Raw genomic sequence first — 19,553 nt, forward strand, 5'->3', positions numbered from 1 at the left:
CTGAGGCACAGTGGGACCAAATTCTATGGCAACAACCTCTAAACTCCACCCAGACAACGGTCAATTCTGCTGAAACATTCATTTATTTAGTTGCAGCTGCAAGCAGGGAGACCAAAGGGAATTTGTAGGGCACCAGCCTGCAGAAAAATGGTGAATTGCATGGCCTCTTGAAAAATCCCAAATTCTACAGGAGCAGCATACATATGGCCCGGAGTATTGCGGGGGCGGGCACTCCAGGTGTTAGGCTGGGGACTGGCTGCATATTGGTGCGGGATGGAGGGAACTCCGCGAGGAGGGGGGGGGGGGTGTTTGAGGCTGTGTGCTTAGTGTGTCTGTGGATTTGTGGGCTAGTGTGTGCTCAGTATGTGTGGGGAGGGGGGCATGGGGCGGAGTATGCTGGGGGGGATGGGCTTGCAGAGTGACTGTAAGGGTGCGGAGAGCTGTTTTGCTCGTCGAATGGGGCAACGGGAAGGGCAGTTCTCGCCAGCTGATTACAAACAATTTGCCGTGCAGGGGGCTAATATAGGCGGAGCTGTAATCAATCACCCAGGCGGACGACATATCCGTCATGGCGTGTAATGACCTGTTTGTGCTGCCCCAGGTCTCCTTCTAATCCAAAAGTGGGAGTGAAAAATGGAGCCTTCCCATGGAAAAGCCCCTACCCACCAAACAGCCCCGCGTTTCCAGATGTCCCTCTGTGTTCGCAGCGCAACCTTCTACCTGAAGACATCCCGGATTCACAGGCACTGAGTACAGCCGCCCGGAGCGAGCCCCCCGCCCCCCAAGTACTCTCGCTCGCTCGCTCGCTCCTATAGGCTGGTGGAGGTGCCCAAACCCGCATCTCCTGACTCCGCTGCCTCCTCCTCGGCAGCGATTCCGTGCGGCGGGAAGAAGCCGGGTGACCGCACTCCCCGGCGGCGGCGGCGGCGGCGGCGGGCGCGTGGATGAAGCGGCGGGGCCGCCTGGCTGGGCTTCCCGGAGGCCAGGGGGAGACTGTCCCTTCCCGCCTCTCCCGTCCGGCGAGCGGCGGGGCGCGTGCCGCGGGGGGGCGAGCGGCTGCCGGCCTCAGGGGAATGCGGCACTAGCGTCTCCCCCAGACCTCGCAGGCACCGCCGCCGCCCCGCGTCCCTCCTCCGCCGCCCGGCCTCCGGAGGGGGCTTCTCTCCTCAGCCTTCCCGTTCGCGGTTGCCTCCGCTCCGCTATGGTGGCTGCCGCCCCCCGCGCGCCGGAGCGGGGCCGCGCGGGCCGGCTGCGGCGCTGAGTGCCCGGGGAGGCAGGTCCCCTCTGGCCGCTGCGGGCTGGGGGGCTCTCTCCGCGCCTTGCCGCGGCCGGCTGCGGCGGGCGGACCCGGGGAGGAGGAGGCGCCATTGCCGGGAGGATTCTCGCCGGGGGTGCCGGTGCAGAGCGGGCAGCAGCCCCCCCGTCCCCGTCCCCGTCCCCGTCCCCGTCCCCGCCGCCCTCTGCCTGGCCGGGGGAAGCGGCCACCCCGCGATGCGCCCGGCGTGAGGGAGCCCGCGCCCTCGCCGCCGCCCGCCGCATGCCGCCCTCCCCGAAGAGACCCCGCGCGGCCGCGGCCGCCGCCTGCCCTGCCATGCTGCTGCTGCTGCTGCTGCTCCTGTGCTTGGGCTGGGCGCGGGGACACTCCCGGGGGGCGGCCGGGCTGCCCCCCAACGCCACCACGCCGATCTCCATCATGGGCTTGATGCCGCTCAGCCAGCCGGAGGAGGACCAGAAGAGCAAGATCGGCCGGGGCGTGCTGCCCGCCGTGCAGCTGGCCATGGACCAGATCCGCAACGAGTCCCTGCTCAAGCCCTACTCGCTGGACCTCCGGCTCTATGACACCGAGGTAGGGACGCCGTTCCCCGGCGGCAGCCCCTCACGCTGCCCCCTCCCCCCTCCCCCGCGCCTGCCTGGGGTGTGCAGGGGAGGCGCCCCGGGAAGTCCGGGGGATGCGGCAGGCGCTCGGGGCGGGAAGGACGTTCCCCCTCCCCCACACCTCCCAGAGCCCCGGACCTCGGGGCGTCCGGACGGGTGGATGCGCAGCTGATTGCTCGCCCCACTTGGCCGGACCCGCGAGCTCTGCTCCGGGCGTCAGCCTTGCGCGTCGACATGGAGTGCAAACACCCGACAGATGTTTAGGGCTGCAAATGGTGTTTTGCCACGGAGCGGGACTCCGGCGAGATAGCCCAGGGTGCCGTGGGGGAGAGGCAGGCAGCGGGGCGGACGGGCCATATTGCGCTCTCAGTGGCAGCCGGGCACGGCCGGACTAGCTCCGCGGGCATCACTGGGCTTGCCCCGCATTTTGGAGCGAGAGCAGAATGCGGCCGATACCACCTCTGCTGGCTTGCTGGGGAAGACGGGGGCACGGTGACAAGGTGGGAGCTGGGCCGGGCAGGTGTCTGGGTTGCTAGGTTGTCTGGTAGCTTGGGTTTGCTTCCCTTCTTCTTGACATAAGCCTGTAGAAGGATGGGTTTAGTTGATGATTGCTACGTTAAGAACCGCAGGCTGCATCTCTTTCCCAGTGCGGTTTCGATTTATTAAGCAACAAATGCACGTCAATGACCTTTCTTTCTTTCTTTCTTCTTTCTTTCTTCCCTCCCCCAATGAGCCTGCCCTGCCATCCGGATTTATAAAATGCAGCATTTGGATTTGAGTGGCAATTGATGTAGCTGAAGGAAGCTCTGTGAGGAGGTGGGAAAAGGAGCTTGTGGGTTTTGTCACATTTCAGCTTTAGCTTCCATGGCCTGAGCAGGCAGGGACGTCCTTCCAGAGGTGGGTTTGGAGGGTGAATGCAAAGTAAGGATGTGAATACCTCTTCGTCTTCTAGTTCTCGCAGATTTATTCAGCGTAAGCATTACCCTGTTTGAGGTAGAGAGCTATGTCTCCTAGTCCTCACTACCCCATTTGTTACGATTCATAGGTATCAATTGCGTGTGGTGCGCGCTCTCTCTGTCACGCACACATACCACCGTTAAGGAATGCAGGCGAATTTCAGGGGTGATAGCATGAATACAGTGTTGTGAAATCAAAGCAGCGGATGTTCACAAAGAGTTAAATTTGCAGTTTCTCCGTGTTGTGTGACTGCCACACATAATTCCTGTAAAGCCCTATGTTTCAGATCTGTTTCTTTGAGGCTGGAGGAGGGCATTGGGCCGGAAACGATGTCAGATTTGATACAAAGAAAAGGAGGACTTGTGGCACCTTAGAGACTAACACATTTATTTGAGCATATAGCTTATGCTCAAATAAATTTGTTAGTCTCTAAGGTGCCACAAGTCCTCCTTTTCTTTTTGCGGATACAGACTAACACGGCTGCTACTCTGAAACCTGAGATTTGGTACAGGAATTTCTCATTCTCTTTAATTGTATAGAGGGATTTGGGGTTTGGAAAAGTATTTTTTTTGCTGAATTCCACTTGATTTTCGTCACAACTTTAATAAACGTGTGTTTGCAGCGAATAAATGCTGATTCAATGTTGAACCTTTCCTGAAGATGGCAGTCATTTCTTGTGTAATTCTAGTGTCTGATATCCATTTCCAAGACAAACCTGGTAAAGCAATTGACTATTGAACATCTTTCCTGTCCTAATTTGTTTTAAGAAAAACCCTTCTTTTCTCCTACTCTGTCCCCAAAATCTGATGGAAATAAACCAAGATCATCAAGGAGAGGCTGCTTTCATTGTAATATGTCTGTTTAGGGAATCTCTTATTCTGTAGCTCCTGCTTTTTATTTACATAAAACTATATTATCTTTAGCATAGTAATTTTTCAAATTTCTTTAAGGGGAAATGCATATCATTGAAGACACAAATGCTAAGCAAACATTCTAAGGCAGCATTTTTTGTATTAATGCAATATGTTGAAATAGAATACAGACATGATGAGCCTAAGGTAGTCATTAGTTGTCCTTAGAAAATGAATGCCAGTGAACAGTGAAATGATAATGAAAGGGATTATGGGGTTTTTTCTGAATGACAATACCTGATTTTATATAAGCACAATATTTGTCAGAAATACTCACAATTTTACTAATTCATTCTTCTCTATGTTATCCTATTTAAACTGATGACTCCTAAAGATGGGATTATTATAAAAAATGTGTAAAGAAAAGAAAATAGGCAAACTTGGACAAGATTTCCCCTTTACATATAAGGATCCAATAATATTCAATAAGCTGCCACACTTTTAATTAACAGAACATTTGTCTAGTATATGTATGTTATTTATTAGCACAGAATTTGCTTTCTGAACTAGAAAGCTAACACTGAAAGTATTTAGAAAACCAGTTCTATTTCTCAGTGGGTTGAATAACAGTCTTGTTAAAAAAACTTCACTTTTACTATTTAACACTCCAGAGAAATTAAGAAATAGGGTCCTGTCATAAACCTGGTATCTAGCTTTGAATTCCCGTTGATTGTTAATAGCAATGACCGGTGGAAATACTGGCTATCAGCTAGCCCTCAAAGATCATAGGATGTTAATTCATCTTAATGTATAGGAGAGTTCATATACAATCCTCTAATGGGTACAGTGTAAAAAAAGTGCAGATCTGATTTTGAGAATGGCTGTGCTTGTTTTAATTGATACACTTTTCTTAGGTCCTTCAATTAGTGAAGATAGAATGAGGTTATTTATAGAATTAATTGGGACTGTAATACATTGACACATGTACCATGTGAACAGGTTAACATTATTTTCATTTTATTAAAATATAAATTGTCTTTTCCGTGTTTAGAAAATGCTTAGCATATTTTGATCAGTATTGTATGCTGAACAGTAACAATTACATAACTTAGCACTCATGAAAGGTACCAGAATGACAGCACCTGAAAAAAAGTTGTCCGTCTATCCTCTAAATTTTAGTTATGCCAGTGCAGGCTTCTTGATACTACTCAGCTGCTGTCTTAATTCTAATGTGGACAAAACGTGAGTGATAGTGTAGTTAAATTACCAGGCCCACTCAGTCCTTGCCCAGCTGCTGAGATTGACAAAAATATGTGGCCTGTTGAATAGAGCAGGAGACCTACATTCTATTCATGACATAATCACTGACCAGGGAGCGTGCATCTCTTTTAGGACATTACAGTTGCATTCATTACCGATACAGAGCCATCATCATCTCCTAAAGGGGAAACAGAACATTGAGTTCAGGGCTTGATAGCAAGTGAAAGAATCTGATTTTTGAATATATTGAGATATACTATAAGTGCATTTATAATATTGAAGTCTACATATGGAAATGCTTTGGAATCGTAAACATTTTTTATCGTATTTTTTTTACAAAATCCTCCTTGAGACAACTTTGTTTAAGTATCGAAATATATTGTATTTTTTTATAAAGTTGTAATGAAAAGCCCATGAAAAATAATTAAATTAATTCAAGTTGGATTGACTTATACAGTTTAAAGCATTTATATATTGAGATATTTTTCTGGCAAGTTAAATGAGTATTGTTAATTTACTGCTTGTGATTTCTGTAATATATAAGAATATATTTACTGTAAATACAATTATTTATATTCAAGTCATTGCCAGGCACTTTCTCAATTAGGCCACAGTTCAGGAAAGCAATGAGTAGTTTCATGTTTTAACTTTAGGCATATGATTAATCCCACTCCTCTTAAGCAAAGTACAAATATGTTAAAGGTAAGCACATGCTTATGTCCTTTGCCAAATTGGGGCACAGGCTAGATGGGGCTGTGTACTATATTGTCTCAGGAAAATGTGATCAAGCAAATTTATGAAAATGCAAAGGTTGTTTCAAGGGAAATCAAAAGCCTGCTCCTGCTCCAATTTAATGCTCCAATTCTGCAAACACTTATGCATGTGTTTAACTTTATACACATGAGTACTACTACAACTGCTCATGTGAATAACGTTAAGTACAAGTGTAATTGTTTGTAGGATTGAGGATTAAGTCAGTGACCAAACTCCCATTGAGTTTTCAATACGCTTTGAATAAGACTCTTCTTGACCATGCTAGATTTTGTTGTTTTAGAAATGTTGTTTTAGAAATGTAGGGCCAAGTAAAATGAGCTACTGAGTATCTTCTGCTCTCTAGGAGCCTGATCCAAAGTCTACTGACTTTAAAGGGCTTTGGATCTGGTTTTAGGAGTTGAGGAAACTTGACATGTCTCAGTATTGGACCAATAACTAAGGTGTATTTCTTCTTTTTTTCTCCCTTTGGTTATACATTCATTCAGGTACTAGAGTAGAACTTAATTTTGTAGGAAATAAACAACCCTAACATAAAGGAACTGAGCAGTGTGACAGAGAATGTGGTATGTCACTAATATTTGTTTCATAGCAAATGAAAGTTGGTAAGAGGGATTATAGGGAGAGATTTTTCAAAGTCACAGATGGGAGTCAGGCACCCAACTTCCACTGATTTTTCAATGGGAGTTGGGTGCCTACCTGCCCTTTGTGCTTTTGAACATAGCCCCTTAATGAGGAATATACTTTCTGTCTCTTGGAACCCCAGTACACAAAATGGCACAGACAGACTGCAAGTTTATGAAGCCTCAACACCTATAGCCAAGAATAATGGATGTGCAAGTCAGAATTCAATCATCTTGTCTTTTGAAGATCAAAATTACTTAAAACAGGATTTGGAGCTAAGAAGGTGGGGGATTGTTTCAGAACTAGGGGGGATTATTATCAGAAAGAGGGGACAATAATATTGCACAGAGGTCTGAGATAATTTCACTTTCCCCAGATATTACACTTAATCTACCAGTACTTTGTGGAACTTCTGATGTAACTCACCCTGTTATGATACTGTTCTTTAACACAAACTGAATCACCAACCAAAGATTTGGAAAACAGCTCTTGGCACAGCAGGCAGATCTTTGCAACACAGAAAGGAGAATGTCTCATGCTGTTGGTCCAAGAGTATCTAAGAGAATAGCTGAATTTCTAAGAATATAATGCATTTTCCCGCTCTTATTCTGTAACTAACCATAGAGTACCTTATCTAAACTATTTTATGAACAATTAAAATATAGATATTTTCTGCAAATATATTTCTGTTTTATTAAAATTTTCTTTCTATTTTCCATACATTGTTTAATTTTAAGAAGCCTATATTAGTTATAGATTGGTTTTGGTAACTTCTCACAGGCCAGTCCAAACAGAGCAAAACCTTTTAACCTCAAAAGAGAGGTAGTTAAAAAGGAAAAGGTGTCTGGACCCTTATCTCCATTCAGGAGACTCAATCAAAAGGGGACAGACAAAAGTGTTCTCTCCCATCCTGTTTCATAAAGGGCTGAAGCAGGACAATACAAGGGAGAAGCCTAAGGACAAGAAAGGAGATGCGAGCTGAAGGTGAAATTGACAAGCATTTTTTCTGTGTCCTCATACTAGCATAGATTACACTCAACACTAAAGATGGGGTGTTATTGGGTACACATCCCACCTAGGAGAGCATAACCATTACATTGTAATTGTTAAATAGCAGTTTACACTTTCTGATATAGGTATTTACTGCAGAGTCCTATACATTAAACTACAGTTACACTTAAGTTGCGATGTGCATGAATAATTGTGAATAGCAGTGTTATTTTGGCAATAATTAGAGCACATTTTTGGCACTTAGCAGTAATAATAAATATACTTTGATTTTGAAAAGTAGTCTGTGGCCTCTTCGGCTATCTTTTGATGTCACTCCAATAGAGACATAATGCTAAGGCTTCTCCTAGCTACCACTACCTCTGGGATGTCTCTCTCTGTCTTTCTCCCTCAGGATTTTCCAAACATAAGATCACTTAATAGTTAATTGGCTGCTCTAATTTTCTGCTTGCTTTTCCACTGGTGTTCATGTGAGGGAGAGGAAAGGAGAGAGATGGGCAGCACTTCTTACCCAGGTATAAATCCCTGACTTGCAGAAAGTGCATCCCTAAGTTTCTCTGCCAACATGCACACAGACAGCATAACATTCTCTGGCACATGCCTGTTAGATTTCATATGAGCCTCAGAGCTCATCATTCTATCTAAGGTGACATCAGAGGCTTGTGCAGAGAACTCTGCTTCAAACAGTAAATTGACTTCTTCTGTAGTGTAAAGTTATTCTATCTTATGAATACATCAAGAAAGGAGCTTCAAATAATGATGAAGGGGGGAGGAATTGCTATTTCTGGGCTTGATAAACAAAAGCAGAATTCCTCCATGTGTGAACAAAAAAATGGGGTGAAATCCTGCGGATAACAATATTTGCTATAAAAAGGGTAGGATGGGGAGCTGCAATGGAAATATTTTATAAAATCTCCTAGGGCCTGTCTGCCTGCAGAAGTTGCACTGTTACAACTTAAATTGATTTAGCTGAATAAGCACAAACAGCATCACATTTCAAGACTTGTAACCACACAGCACCACCAATGATTTCAGCATGATGGAGAGTTTGGGAAGGTATTCCAGAGTCCTTTGCATTACTTCCAAGATCACTGAATTGTGGCCAATTTTTAGGGCATATTATGGAATTTCTATTGGCATTTGAGGGAATTCTGAGAGCATCCATCATTTGTTGGAATTCAGTTGGTGCCGATGCAATTCTGAACTGCAGAACTCCTCTTTATTACTATGGAGAAGCTGCAGCACTGTTTCTGAAGTGCTGACTAGAGGAATCTGCAGGTGGAGGGAGTTGCCAGAGGAGAACCCATCCTTTGATGTCACTCAGCCATTCCTGTTGGATTTATTCGTGGAGCAGCTGCACTCAGCAGAGTGGCATGTTTGGGGCCACCCAGTAAGCATTTCATTATGGGACTGGATCTTTGTGAAACTTGGAATGACCAGCAGTGGCTCCCGAACTTCAGAATGTGGAAGACCACATTCCTGGAGCTGAGTGCCAAGCTTACCTTAACCCGGCAGTGCCAGAACAACAGAATGAGAGGGCAAAATCTGAATTTTTTGAGTTTTTGGAATTTACTGCTACGTGCAATGAATACCTTTCATGTACTAAGAGTACTTGTGGTACCATAGAGATTAACAAAGTACTCCTTTTCTTTTTGCAGATACAGACTAACATGGCTGCTACTCTGAAACCTTTCATGTACTAGTAATCCTACAAAATAGTAAAATATTCTGAAAATCTAAGAAGCCAGATATGCTGTGGACCTGATTCTTGGACCCAGCAAAGCTGCACATAACTTGAGGTGAGGTTGATGTTTGCCTCACCTTTGCAGTTCCTCAGTTCTGGGTCTGGCAGAGCACTAGATTGGCTCCTGGAGTAAGTTAGAGCAGCCTCAGAGTTGCTCTTATTTATGCCCCTCTGCCTGTGTCCCAAAGGGCTCTTCTGGCAATCTGGGATGGCTGGAATATAGCTTCAGTCATATTTCTGTGCTCTTTGCCATTTCCCCTATGTTGACTGCAAGGGGGATGTTACAGAGCCTCTTTGCCACCCAGAGACTCCTTCAATGCAAAGGGAATTTCCAGTTGGTAAGATCTGCTGGGTTTGCAGCCCCTTTGCACCACTAGAGTAATGCAAAGGGACCACTGTGGAATGCAGAATTGGGCCCTGTGGGAGACTTGGCCTCCACCTTCAAGTGATGTAATAAGCGCTAATCCACAATCCCAAATCTGGGGTTGATAGGGAGGGGCTTGAGGCATGTGAATATCTGTCATTTTGACTTTAAGATATTAGTTTTGGGTTGTTTTTAAGCTTTCCCATCTGTCAGGTTTGATTACTATTTGGTAAAGAACTATTACCAAATGCTAGGAATGAAATCTAACAAAATTTGAAGGTAATGTTCTCTCCTCCAGCCAAATGTAATTTTAACAAAAATCTTACGATGTCAGGGTTAGATCACATAGACTGTTAAAATTGTTGTTGGTCTGGTACTAGAAATTTTAGATTCTTCTGCAAAGACTCTGTACCATTCCTAACTAATTAATAGATTTTAAGGTCAGAAAGTATTATTATGATTATCTAACCAGATCTCCTGCACAACACAGGACATACATTTTACTCAGAGATTCCTGCACCTAGCCCTATGTGTGAACTATACCAGTGGTTCTCAAACTTTAGCAACCCGAGAACCCCCATTTTGATTTAAAACTTTTTGCAGTTCCCCAAGCTGACTTCTAATTTTCCCCAGGGGTGTCCCGCCCCCACTGCACCCCTTCCCTCAAGGCCCCACCCCACCTCTTTCCACCTGCACTTCTCCTCTGCCCCTCCTCTTCCCCACCTCTTTCTGCCCCCTCCCCCAAGCTCGCCCCGTCCCCGCTCCTCCTCCTCCCTCCCAGTGCCTCCTGCCCGCTGCTGAACAGCAGTTCTGCGACATGCAGGAAGCACTGGGAGGGAAGGGGAGAAGTTGATTAGAGGGGCTGGCGGCTCCAGACGTGACTCGCGGACCCTCTGGAGTACCCTCGCAGATCCGCAAGGGACCTCGGACCCCAGTTGGAGAACTGCTGAACTAGACCACTGATTAATTATCACCACTGTTAAGAATTTGTATTTTATTTCCATTTTGAACTTCGCTGGCTTTAGCTTCCAGCCACTGGATCTTATAGTGATCAGTGTTTGTCAACTTTTCCATATTGAGATCTCCCTAGAATTCCCTCTCATCTAGCTGGGATGTAGTTACCTCATTCCACCCAAGTATAATGTTACATCTTTAAGACACAGCATCAAATTGAAAGCTCATGTTAACCCAGTTATCTACCATTATACCCCAACTCCTTTTCAGAATCTCTGCTTTCCAGAAGACAGTCCCTCCATCATGTAAATCTGGCCTCCATTCTTTGGGACTCCGCATGGGGCTACCCTGAGAACTCCCCATCCCCCGTGTGAGGTTGGTCCAAGCCACTTTCCGGAGCCCTGCCCCCCACTCCCCGTGCAGGGCTGATGTCACTTCTCACCCGAGCCCTGCCTGTCCTCCACTTGAGCCCTGCCTCCCCACCGCACAGGGCTGGTGTTGCCACTCGCCCCCCATCCACATTCCTCCGCACACAGCCTTTTTTTTGGACAGAAGTGGGTATTTGTCCCATTTGCTCTTGCCAACTGATCAATTTGGGAAGAGCAAACAGGATAAATGCCCACTTTTGCCAAAAAAGTCCAGATGGCCAGGACAGGGCTTAAAAAAGGGATTGTCTCGGTCAAAACAGGCGTATGGTCACCCTACCTTGCATTTGGCTGTATTAAAACGTGTTGTTGATTGTGCTGAGTTGACAAGCAATCCATATCACTCTGTATTAGTGAGCTATATCCATGTCCTTATTTACCACTTCACCAATCTTTGCATCATCTGCAACAATTTTGTATTTTCTTAAAGATTGTTGATAAAAATATTGAATAGTGTTGGGCCAAGAACCAGGACCCCATTAGAAACACCCCCACGCATTGTAGAGTCACCATTAACATTTCCAATATATCAATTAGCTACTTTTAATCAATTTAAAGTGTGCCATATTGATCTTGAATAGAGCCAGTTTTTCAGTCAGAATGCCATGTGGTAGGAGATAGAATGTTTTATAAAAGCCAAAGTATATTATATCAGCACATTTATCCAGACTTGTGATATCAGGTTCACTTGAGAAGACCTATTTTTCATGAAACCATGTGGATTGTTGTTAATTAATAGACTCACTGCTTGCGGCAGTCCCCTGCATTTTTACCAGGTTGGCTAAAGCACCAAACACTGTGAGCCTAATTTATCATTGCCCTGCAGCACCTTTTTAATATCATAGCTTTACTTATCATACCATTTCCCTCACAAAATGGTATCCCTCCAATATCTTTAGCCAGGGGATATTGGTCTGACTCTTTTCTGTTTTCTCCCAAATCATTTCCCATTATAGTTCCTGTGTTGATTACACAGGGCAGGTTCCACTTTCCTATACAGTTTCACTGATCTACAAAATTCCTGTAAAGGAATGTATACACAATAAGCCTCTTTGAAACCAGGTTGCATCCTTCTCCCTCAGGGAAATGTAGTAAAAGGCTGCTTTTGGGATGTTAATTAACTTCCTTTCCACTGTTTACTGTACCTGCCCTAGCAGACAATTTAGTATTTGCCTAATAAAGAGCTAATACTCAGTAGATATTTTTCTTTACAATGTCAACTCTATATGAAATGTGACTCTTTGACAGATTAAAACTCAAGTTATACAACATGGAAGTAATTTGCATATTTTTCAAACATTATCAGTTTCGGGTATATTTACTCCCATGTACTTTCAATGTTATCAGTGAAAAACGTATTAAATACACACAATAATATTACTACTCTGCACTCATATATGGCCTTCCTCATAGGACCATACAATGCTTTAGAAAACTAATGATTTCATCTCACAAGAGCTCTGTGAGTCTGGGGAGATGTGGGTATTGTTACTTACAGAAGGCAGAGGGGCCTATCTCTCTCTCTTTCTCTTCCCCATCCAGAGAATTTTAAATGAGAATCAATTGCATGGTCCAGAGGCAGGGGAGGGAGGGCCAAGGCTGACCCACAGAGGATAAGTACTTACCCCAAGTCAATAGCACATCCAGGGATAATATTCAAAATGCCTGACTCCCAGTCCTGCGCTTTAACAACCACTATCATACATTCCTTCTCCACCACTTAGATGCTGCATTTTACTGCTTTACCAATGGTAGAAATCAGGGAGTTAGCAAGAGACAGAAAGGACCTGTGGAATGTAGCAAAACATGCAGGATAGCGACTGATACAGGTCCAAACATCTAGTTTAGTCACTTCAATCTGACTTCTTACATTTAGGGTTTGTGTACATGGGGAAATTGACCAGAATAGCTATTGCAGAATGAACTATTCCACAATAGCTATTCTAGAAAAGCTGCCATGTGGACATTGTTATTCTGCCTTTTTCTGATTTAGTTTATTTCACTTTGGAAGTCTCTTAAAATGAACCAGATAAAGAGGGAGTTATTCCAGAATGGCTATTGCACTTTGCATTCACACCCTACTGTGCCTTATTCCAGAGAATCTTTCTTGTGTAGACAATTCCTTAGGCTGCTAAATAAATGGTCTGATTTTCAAAAGTGCTAAGTAACATACAGCTCCTCTTAACATCAGTGGGAGCTGCTGGGTAATCAACATTTGTAAAAGTCAGTAAAGTTATTTAGGAGCAAGATGGCACTATGAGCAGGAGACAGAAATGCAATTTATAATTAAGAACAAATGCATTCACAGTTTCTTACCTTAAATTTTTAAATTGCTTGACTTAACTAAATCAGTATAGTATCTTTCTAAATCAAAGTCCTTCAAATAAAAAGTCCTTTGAAACTATTGCACATTATTTTACTTTCACAAGATACTAGATGCGGGGATCTTTATAGATCAGGCATACTTTAATTTCATAATTAACATATACATTTTAGGCATAGAATTATTAGGTAATTATTTCCATAGCCTATGCTGACTTTTATGACTGTCGCAAAAATATTGTTTTTTAAGAGTCTTATGTCTCTAGAGCCTTGTTACTCAGTATACAAATCACAGGCCACTGGTGACTTGCAGTCATGTTTTCTGCAGCTTTCACTTTGATCCCGCTCTACTCCACTGATTGCATCCTAGAGATGAAAAAGTCTATGGCCAATCATTCATAGATTTTAGAACCAGAAGGGACATCAAGTTTGACCTTTTGCGTAACACAGGATAAATGAAATAGATTGAGTTTCTTTAGTATCTCATTCTATGGCAGGTTTTCCAGACCTTGAATCATTCTTGTAGATCTTTTCAAAAGCCTTTCCAGTTTGTCAACATCCTTTTCAAAGTGTGGATACCAGAATTGGGTACACTATGTTAGTAATGGTCTCACTAATGCCATTTACAATGGTAATATCACCTTTCTACTTCAAACCTGTTGCTCAGCAGGGCGGAGATGAGATAGACCCTTGTGCCACCTGTTAGGAGGCAACAAAAGCTGTGTGTGCAGCAAAAACAGATTGTTCTGCTTTCTTCAGATGAAGCTCTCTGGATTGCAAGCAGGCCCAGTTGCTCTGGGTATAGTGTGGAAATCCTTAGAGGAGCATTGCACCAGCTGTCAGCTGCTTCTCAGTTGAACAGCTGGCTTCTGAAAAGCTGAGGCATGCACAGAACAGAGCTGTGCAGGAGTAGCTTAATCTTGGTAGTGTCTCCTCTCCTGTCATGGGAGGAAGATGTATCTTGGTGTGACAATCAGAGTTACCATCAAAAATAAATCATATTAGAGTCAAATAGATAATAAGGGCTTCAAAGGACCTGTGAGTATGCCATATCCTGATTAAAATAAGCAATTAAACATGGAACTCAGAGATACAAAGGGGGTGAATGATAATCAGAGCAGAGTGAATAACTGATTTTTCGGTTTAGTGGCCAAACTGGAAAAACAAATAATTTCAGATCAACCCAAATGAACACTCTTTTGTTTTTTTCTCACTGAAACAAACAAAACATTGTTTCAGTTTGAAAGAATCATTTAATTTGATCCAAAATGGAATGTTTCATTTTGGTTTTGTGGGGTTTTTTTTAATCTTTTTTGGGTATTTTTATTTTGGTTAAATCTAGCTAAATTACTAAATGAAATGCCTTGTGGAAGTGAAAAGTCCAAATGTTTTATTTAGAAAAATATTGAAACATTTTGACTTATTTGGATTTTTCCCCCATTTTTTCAGCTGAGACTTTTTGCTGACTTTGACCCAAATTCCCAAACAATTTCAATTGATCAAAAACTGCAATTTTTGGCAAATAAATTATTTGCCAAAACATTTCTCCCAATTGTAACGATAATCTGCTTTGAAAAAAGCCAGTGCATCAGTGTGGGATGGGAACATCGCTCTAAATGTTAATGGACTGTCCTCAAGAGGGGAGAAACTATTGTGTGGGAGGCATGAAATGACACATAGCTGCAGTTTAAGTATATAGTCAAACTTTAACATGAGCTAAACTTCTAAACTGGACCGTGTCTCAGAAATACAGATGAAGGAGTCCAGAACTCAATTTAAAATGCTATAAATACAAGGGAACAATAAACGTATCACCCTTTGCCTTTGGAATGCACCAAACAACAACAAATGACCAAAAAAACCTCCCCAAAACCCCTCACAGAAGATCTTTCTGTAAGTGCTTTACCCATCCCTTTTCTGAAAATGATTCTGTTCTGAGATTGAAGTAGGAAAAGAGGAATACATGTGTGCACGTGACATCACACACAAGAAATGCTAGAAAAGACACAAGAAAAACATGGTCGTCCATTCTCCCTTAAGGCTGGAAATTAGCTTCAACAACAATTTATTGATTCTCACTAAAGAAAAATAAGTAAATTGTTTGCTCAAATCAGCTAAAAAATTTGAGGAACATTGGTTCAAAACTTGAATAGCCTAATTGGTCTTCAGTTTAAATTTAAATTTCTTTGAAAATTAGCACAATTAAAAAAATTAACAAATTTAACTTTCAAATTTGAGAAGTACGTTTAGGAAGCACATACAGTGAGTCATTTGTTGGATTTAGATTTGACAGTTGCTCATGACTGTGGAAAAAAATTCTGTGTGTATAGCAAATTCAGTAGAGAAAATTCTCTTGAGAGATGTGATTAAGGTAAAACATATGCTTTACAGGTGCTTTATGTAGTATGAGCAAATTTTCCTACTTCTGATGGGCAAATCTGTGTGTTCGACTACATGAATGGCACCTATGGCTAATTAATTCAGCAAAGTGAAAAGTTGTGGACATCTGTTTTGATATACAGATAATAGGATTAATTTTAGCAGGAAAAAATTTTGAAGACCTGAAACAGGAAAGTAAATTCTGGTTAGGTGGCTAACTATTCCTGGCAGGTTTCAGAGTAGCAGCCGTGTTAGTCTGTATTCGCAAAAAGAAAAGGAGTACTTGTGGCACCTTAGAGACTAACAAATTTATTAGAGCATAAGCTTTCGTGAGCTACAGCTCACTTCATCGGATGCATCCGATGAAGTGAGCTGTAGCTCACGAAAGCTTATGCTCTAATAAATTTGTTAGTCTCTAAGGTGCCACAAGTACTCCTTTTCTTATTCCTGGCAGGAAACACATTTTAAGGAAGTTGACAACTATGTCAAAATAAAACCAGTATAACCAGTCAATTCTGGAAAAGAAAAATAATTTAAGTTAAATTATGGCCAGAAAGGTGGCTATGTGATCATGATACCTCTGAATCCCCATATTTTCCCCCACTGCATATTCAGTCATATATGCTTACTTTAATGAAAACAGAAATGTTGCTACCTTCTATTCCTTTTAGCAACTACAGAGATTTATTCTTTTCTGACTAATGCACCATCAACAGAATGTTAACTAACATCCAATTGTAGAATCTTTATTCATGGTGATGATGAATGAGATGGAAAGAACATAGTTTGCAGGGCTGGGGTTGGGGGAATACACCATCACCTTTTTCTTGCAAAATGATCAAGTGTGATGTAGAGTAATGGAGAGACAGTAAATATGGGAATTCAATGATTCTATTTTTATAGGCACTTATCAGAGCAGAACTTCTCTTTAAGAAAAAAGGGGCAAGTGAAGGTGACCTCCCAGAGTGTTTATTGGATTTGTTTCAGTACAGTGCTATTTGGTGGAAGTCTGTTACGCTTGCTGAAACAGTTTTCAGTACCAGAACCCACGGCTGAAAACCATTTTCTGAAAAGGATTTCTTAGTGTAGATATATCTTTTAATGAAGAGCAACAAAGATTTGAAAAAAATAATTGTAAAGAATCATGATTTGTTCTCCCAGTTCAACAAAGCTATAGGTTGTAATACATAGGTACAACAGAAGATTGACACTGGGCAATTTTAATCTATTAAACAGACACATCACCTGCTACAAATTTCAAGTGTTATGTGCTGAAGTCAAAACAGCAGCAATTCTCTTTAAGCCCTAAATGTTTGGGAACAAAGTGCCTCTATGTCATTGTATATTTCTTTCTTAAACAGAAAGTGTTTATTAAAGCAAACAACTAAGCCCACAGGCACAGACTTCCACACAGCTCAAATTCCAGCGTTATCTTCCTTGTTTACCAGGCATCATACCACATCACTAGGACAAGAGTGTGAGTTTAGGTACAGCCCTGAGCAAGTTGTGGTGCATACAGTGCACCAAATGAGAAGTAGCCCTGAGAGGCATTGTGAGTCAGATACACAGATGAGTCACAATTTCTCTGTTGCTTTCCCCTTACTTATGGGGATAGTAGTTTTTACTACTGGCGTATGCCGGTAGTAAATTGCTACCTATTTCACATTGTTGCAGTTATTCTTGTCAGCCAGTAGCCTCGTTTACTCCAAAATACTTGGACCTAAGATCTGAGTAGCCTATGTACGGATGGATGTGTGTTTGTGTGTGTGTGTGTTCTAAATATTTTTACTTTCTTGCACAGGAGCATAATATGAGTTGCAACATAGCTGTTGGAATGCTACTCTGGCAATACAGGAATATTCAGTTTTCTGCAAAATTTAGTGCTAATGAGCTGGTTCTTCTGAAATCAGGTCTGATATGTTGCAGAAAACGAGGTCATACTGGTGAATCATTTTGTCCCTCTTTCTGCCAATAGTGGTGTAGTAGGAAGAGAGCCTGAGACATAAGCCCTTGTATCCGAGGCCTGATATAGGTTTAAGGGCTGGAAAATACTGATTGCATCATTATATCTATTCCCCTGCTAGTGCAGAATTGATCTATCCTTGCATACTCTATAGTGTTCTGACCAGATAATGTTCTAAATTACTCAGTGAGAGGGTTCCAATAATTTTGTGCTGGATTTGGGCCTAGCTCTATGCAGTTTGGCAAGGACATAAAGAGGAGTAAATCCCTTCTTCTCCCTGCCCTGCATGGTCCCCAATACTGCCTCACTGCATCAGGGCTGTAGACAAGCGTGGTGGGGAAGAGTGGGGGCTGAGCACTCAGTACTCTCCATTCATCCTGTGCTTGAGCCTGGGGGAGGGGAGAGAGGAATAAAAAATAGGTGGGCTCTGCTCTTCCCAGCACAGGTCAGGACTAGGGCTGCCAACTTTCTACTCTGAGGCCCCACCCATGCCCCGCCCTTCCTTTGAGTCCCCACTTCTGCTCACTTCATCCCCCCACCCCCCCATCGCTCGCTCTCTCCACCCTCACTCACTCGCTTATTTTCACCAGGCTGGCTTAGGGGGCTGGAGTGTGGGAGGGGGTGAGGGCTCTGGCTGGGGGTGCAGGCTCCAGGGTGGGGATGGGATGAGGGGTTTGGGGTGCAGGAGGGTGCTCTGGGTTGGGATTGAGAGGTTCAGAGGATGGGAGTAGGATCAGGGCTAGGGCAGGGAGTTCGGGTACGGGGGTGCTCAGGGGTGCAGGCTCCGGGCGGCACTTACCTCAAAAAGCTCCCAGAAGCAGCCGGCATGTCCCCTCTTCAGTTCCTACAGGGAGGAGCGGCCAGGCAGCTCTGCGCACTGCCCTGTCTGCAGGCACCACGCCCACAAGGGATGGTGCTTGGGGCGAAGGCAGCGCGCAGAACTTCCTGGCTACCCCTACATGTAGGAGGTGGAGGGGGGATGTGCTGGCTGCTTCCTGGGAGCCACGTGGTGCAGAGGCTAGCAGGGAGCCTGCCAGCCCCACTGCGTGGCGCTGCCAATCAGATAGTCAATGGCCCCGTCAGCTGTGCTGACCAGAGCTGCCAGGATCTCTTTTCGACTGGGTGTTCCTGTCAAAAACCAGACATTAACCAGGACAAGAGAGTTGGTGCAAGGTAACTAGTAACTGGCTACTGGTCAGCTCCAGCAGTAGACTGAAATCCTGGGCTCCTCCTCAGTCAGTGCACCTATGCCTTACCCCTTTACTCAGGGATAGCTGTTCAAATGCCATCTAGCCCTTTATTACTTCCAGCTGAGATATTTAGAAGTTTTAACATAATTTTATTTAAAGCATATTCTGTACCTTGGGTCATCCAATGTACAGAATGCAGTTACCAAAAATTAGGAAGTTTACAATAAGAGATGGCTGGGAATTTTTTGATGCATGTTTTTTTGTTTTTGTTTTTTGATCAGAAAATGCCAGTTCATTCAAACCAAAACTTTTTGTGGGAAAGGGTTGATTTAGAGAAATTTCTTGAAAAAAGTTTTGAAATTGTAAAAATGTTTTGTCTCAACATTTTCAAAATGAAAAATTCTGTTTTTCTCATGCAAAATTACTTTTTGTTTAGAAATTTCATCTAATTATAGTAATTTTTTAACAAATAAAAATGGTTGAAATCAAAATTAAATGTTTTTGAAGTTATCCAAATGAAACATTTTGATTGAGCCAACCTGAATTTTTAATTTTTTTTTATTTTTCATTCATGCACATTTTCAAGATTTAGATTTTTTTTGTCTCAACTTGGAATGGGATTTTTTTTTGCAATCTCCAAAAAAATTTGCAAGATGGCAAAAGTCTTTTCCACACATCTATTTATAATTATAGTGATTGCCCTGAAAATCTGCCAGTTTTTTCTTTAGATAAATAGGTATGATTACCTCAGGGTTTATAACTTCTTCATACTTATTATGGGTGTTCCTTAAGACGACTGCAAATAGTGAGGTAAAATTAATTAGATTCTAAGATATTATCCAAAGCAATCATCACTGTAGGAGAGA

The 19,553-nt window shown here is 43.1% G+C and overlaps 1 protein-coding gene across 2 annotated transcripts in view; it reads left to right on the plus strand.

Moving 5' to 3' along the window:
• Positions 1-451: 451 nt before the first annotated feature.
• Positions 452-19,553, plus strand: part of GABBR2 (gamma-aminobutyric acid type B receptor subunit 2) — an 868,870-nt gene continuing 849,768 nt past the window's right edge. The window contains exon 1 of one of the 2 annotated variants that reach the window (XM_038393151.2): positions 452-1,846. In XM_038393151.2, coding sequence (XP_038249079.1) covers positions 1,538-1,846 — 309 coding nt within the window. In that variant the 5' untranslated portion in view covers positions 452-1,537. The remainder of the gene's footprint in view (positions 1,847-19,553) is intronic. The other variant, XM_038393150.2, reaches the window with a different exon arrangement.

The sequence above is a fragment of the Dermochelys coriacea genome, chromosome 2 (assembly GCF_009764565.3).
Source record: "Dermochelys coriacea isolate rDerCor1 chromosome 2, rDerCor1.pri.v4, whole genome shotgun sequence".
Classification (NCBI taxonomy): Eukaryota; Metazoa; Chordata; order Testudines; family Dermochelyidae; genus Dermochelys; species Dermochelys coriacea.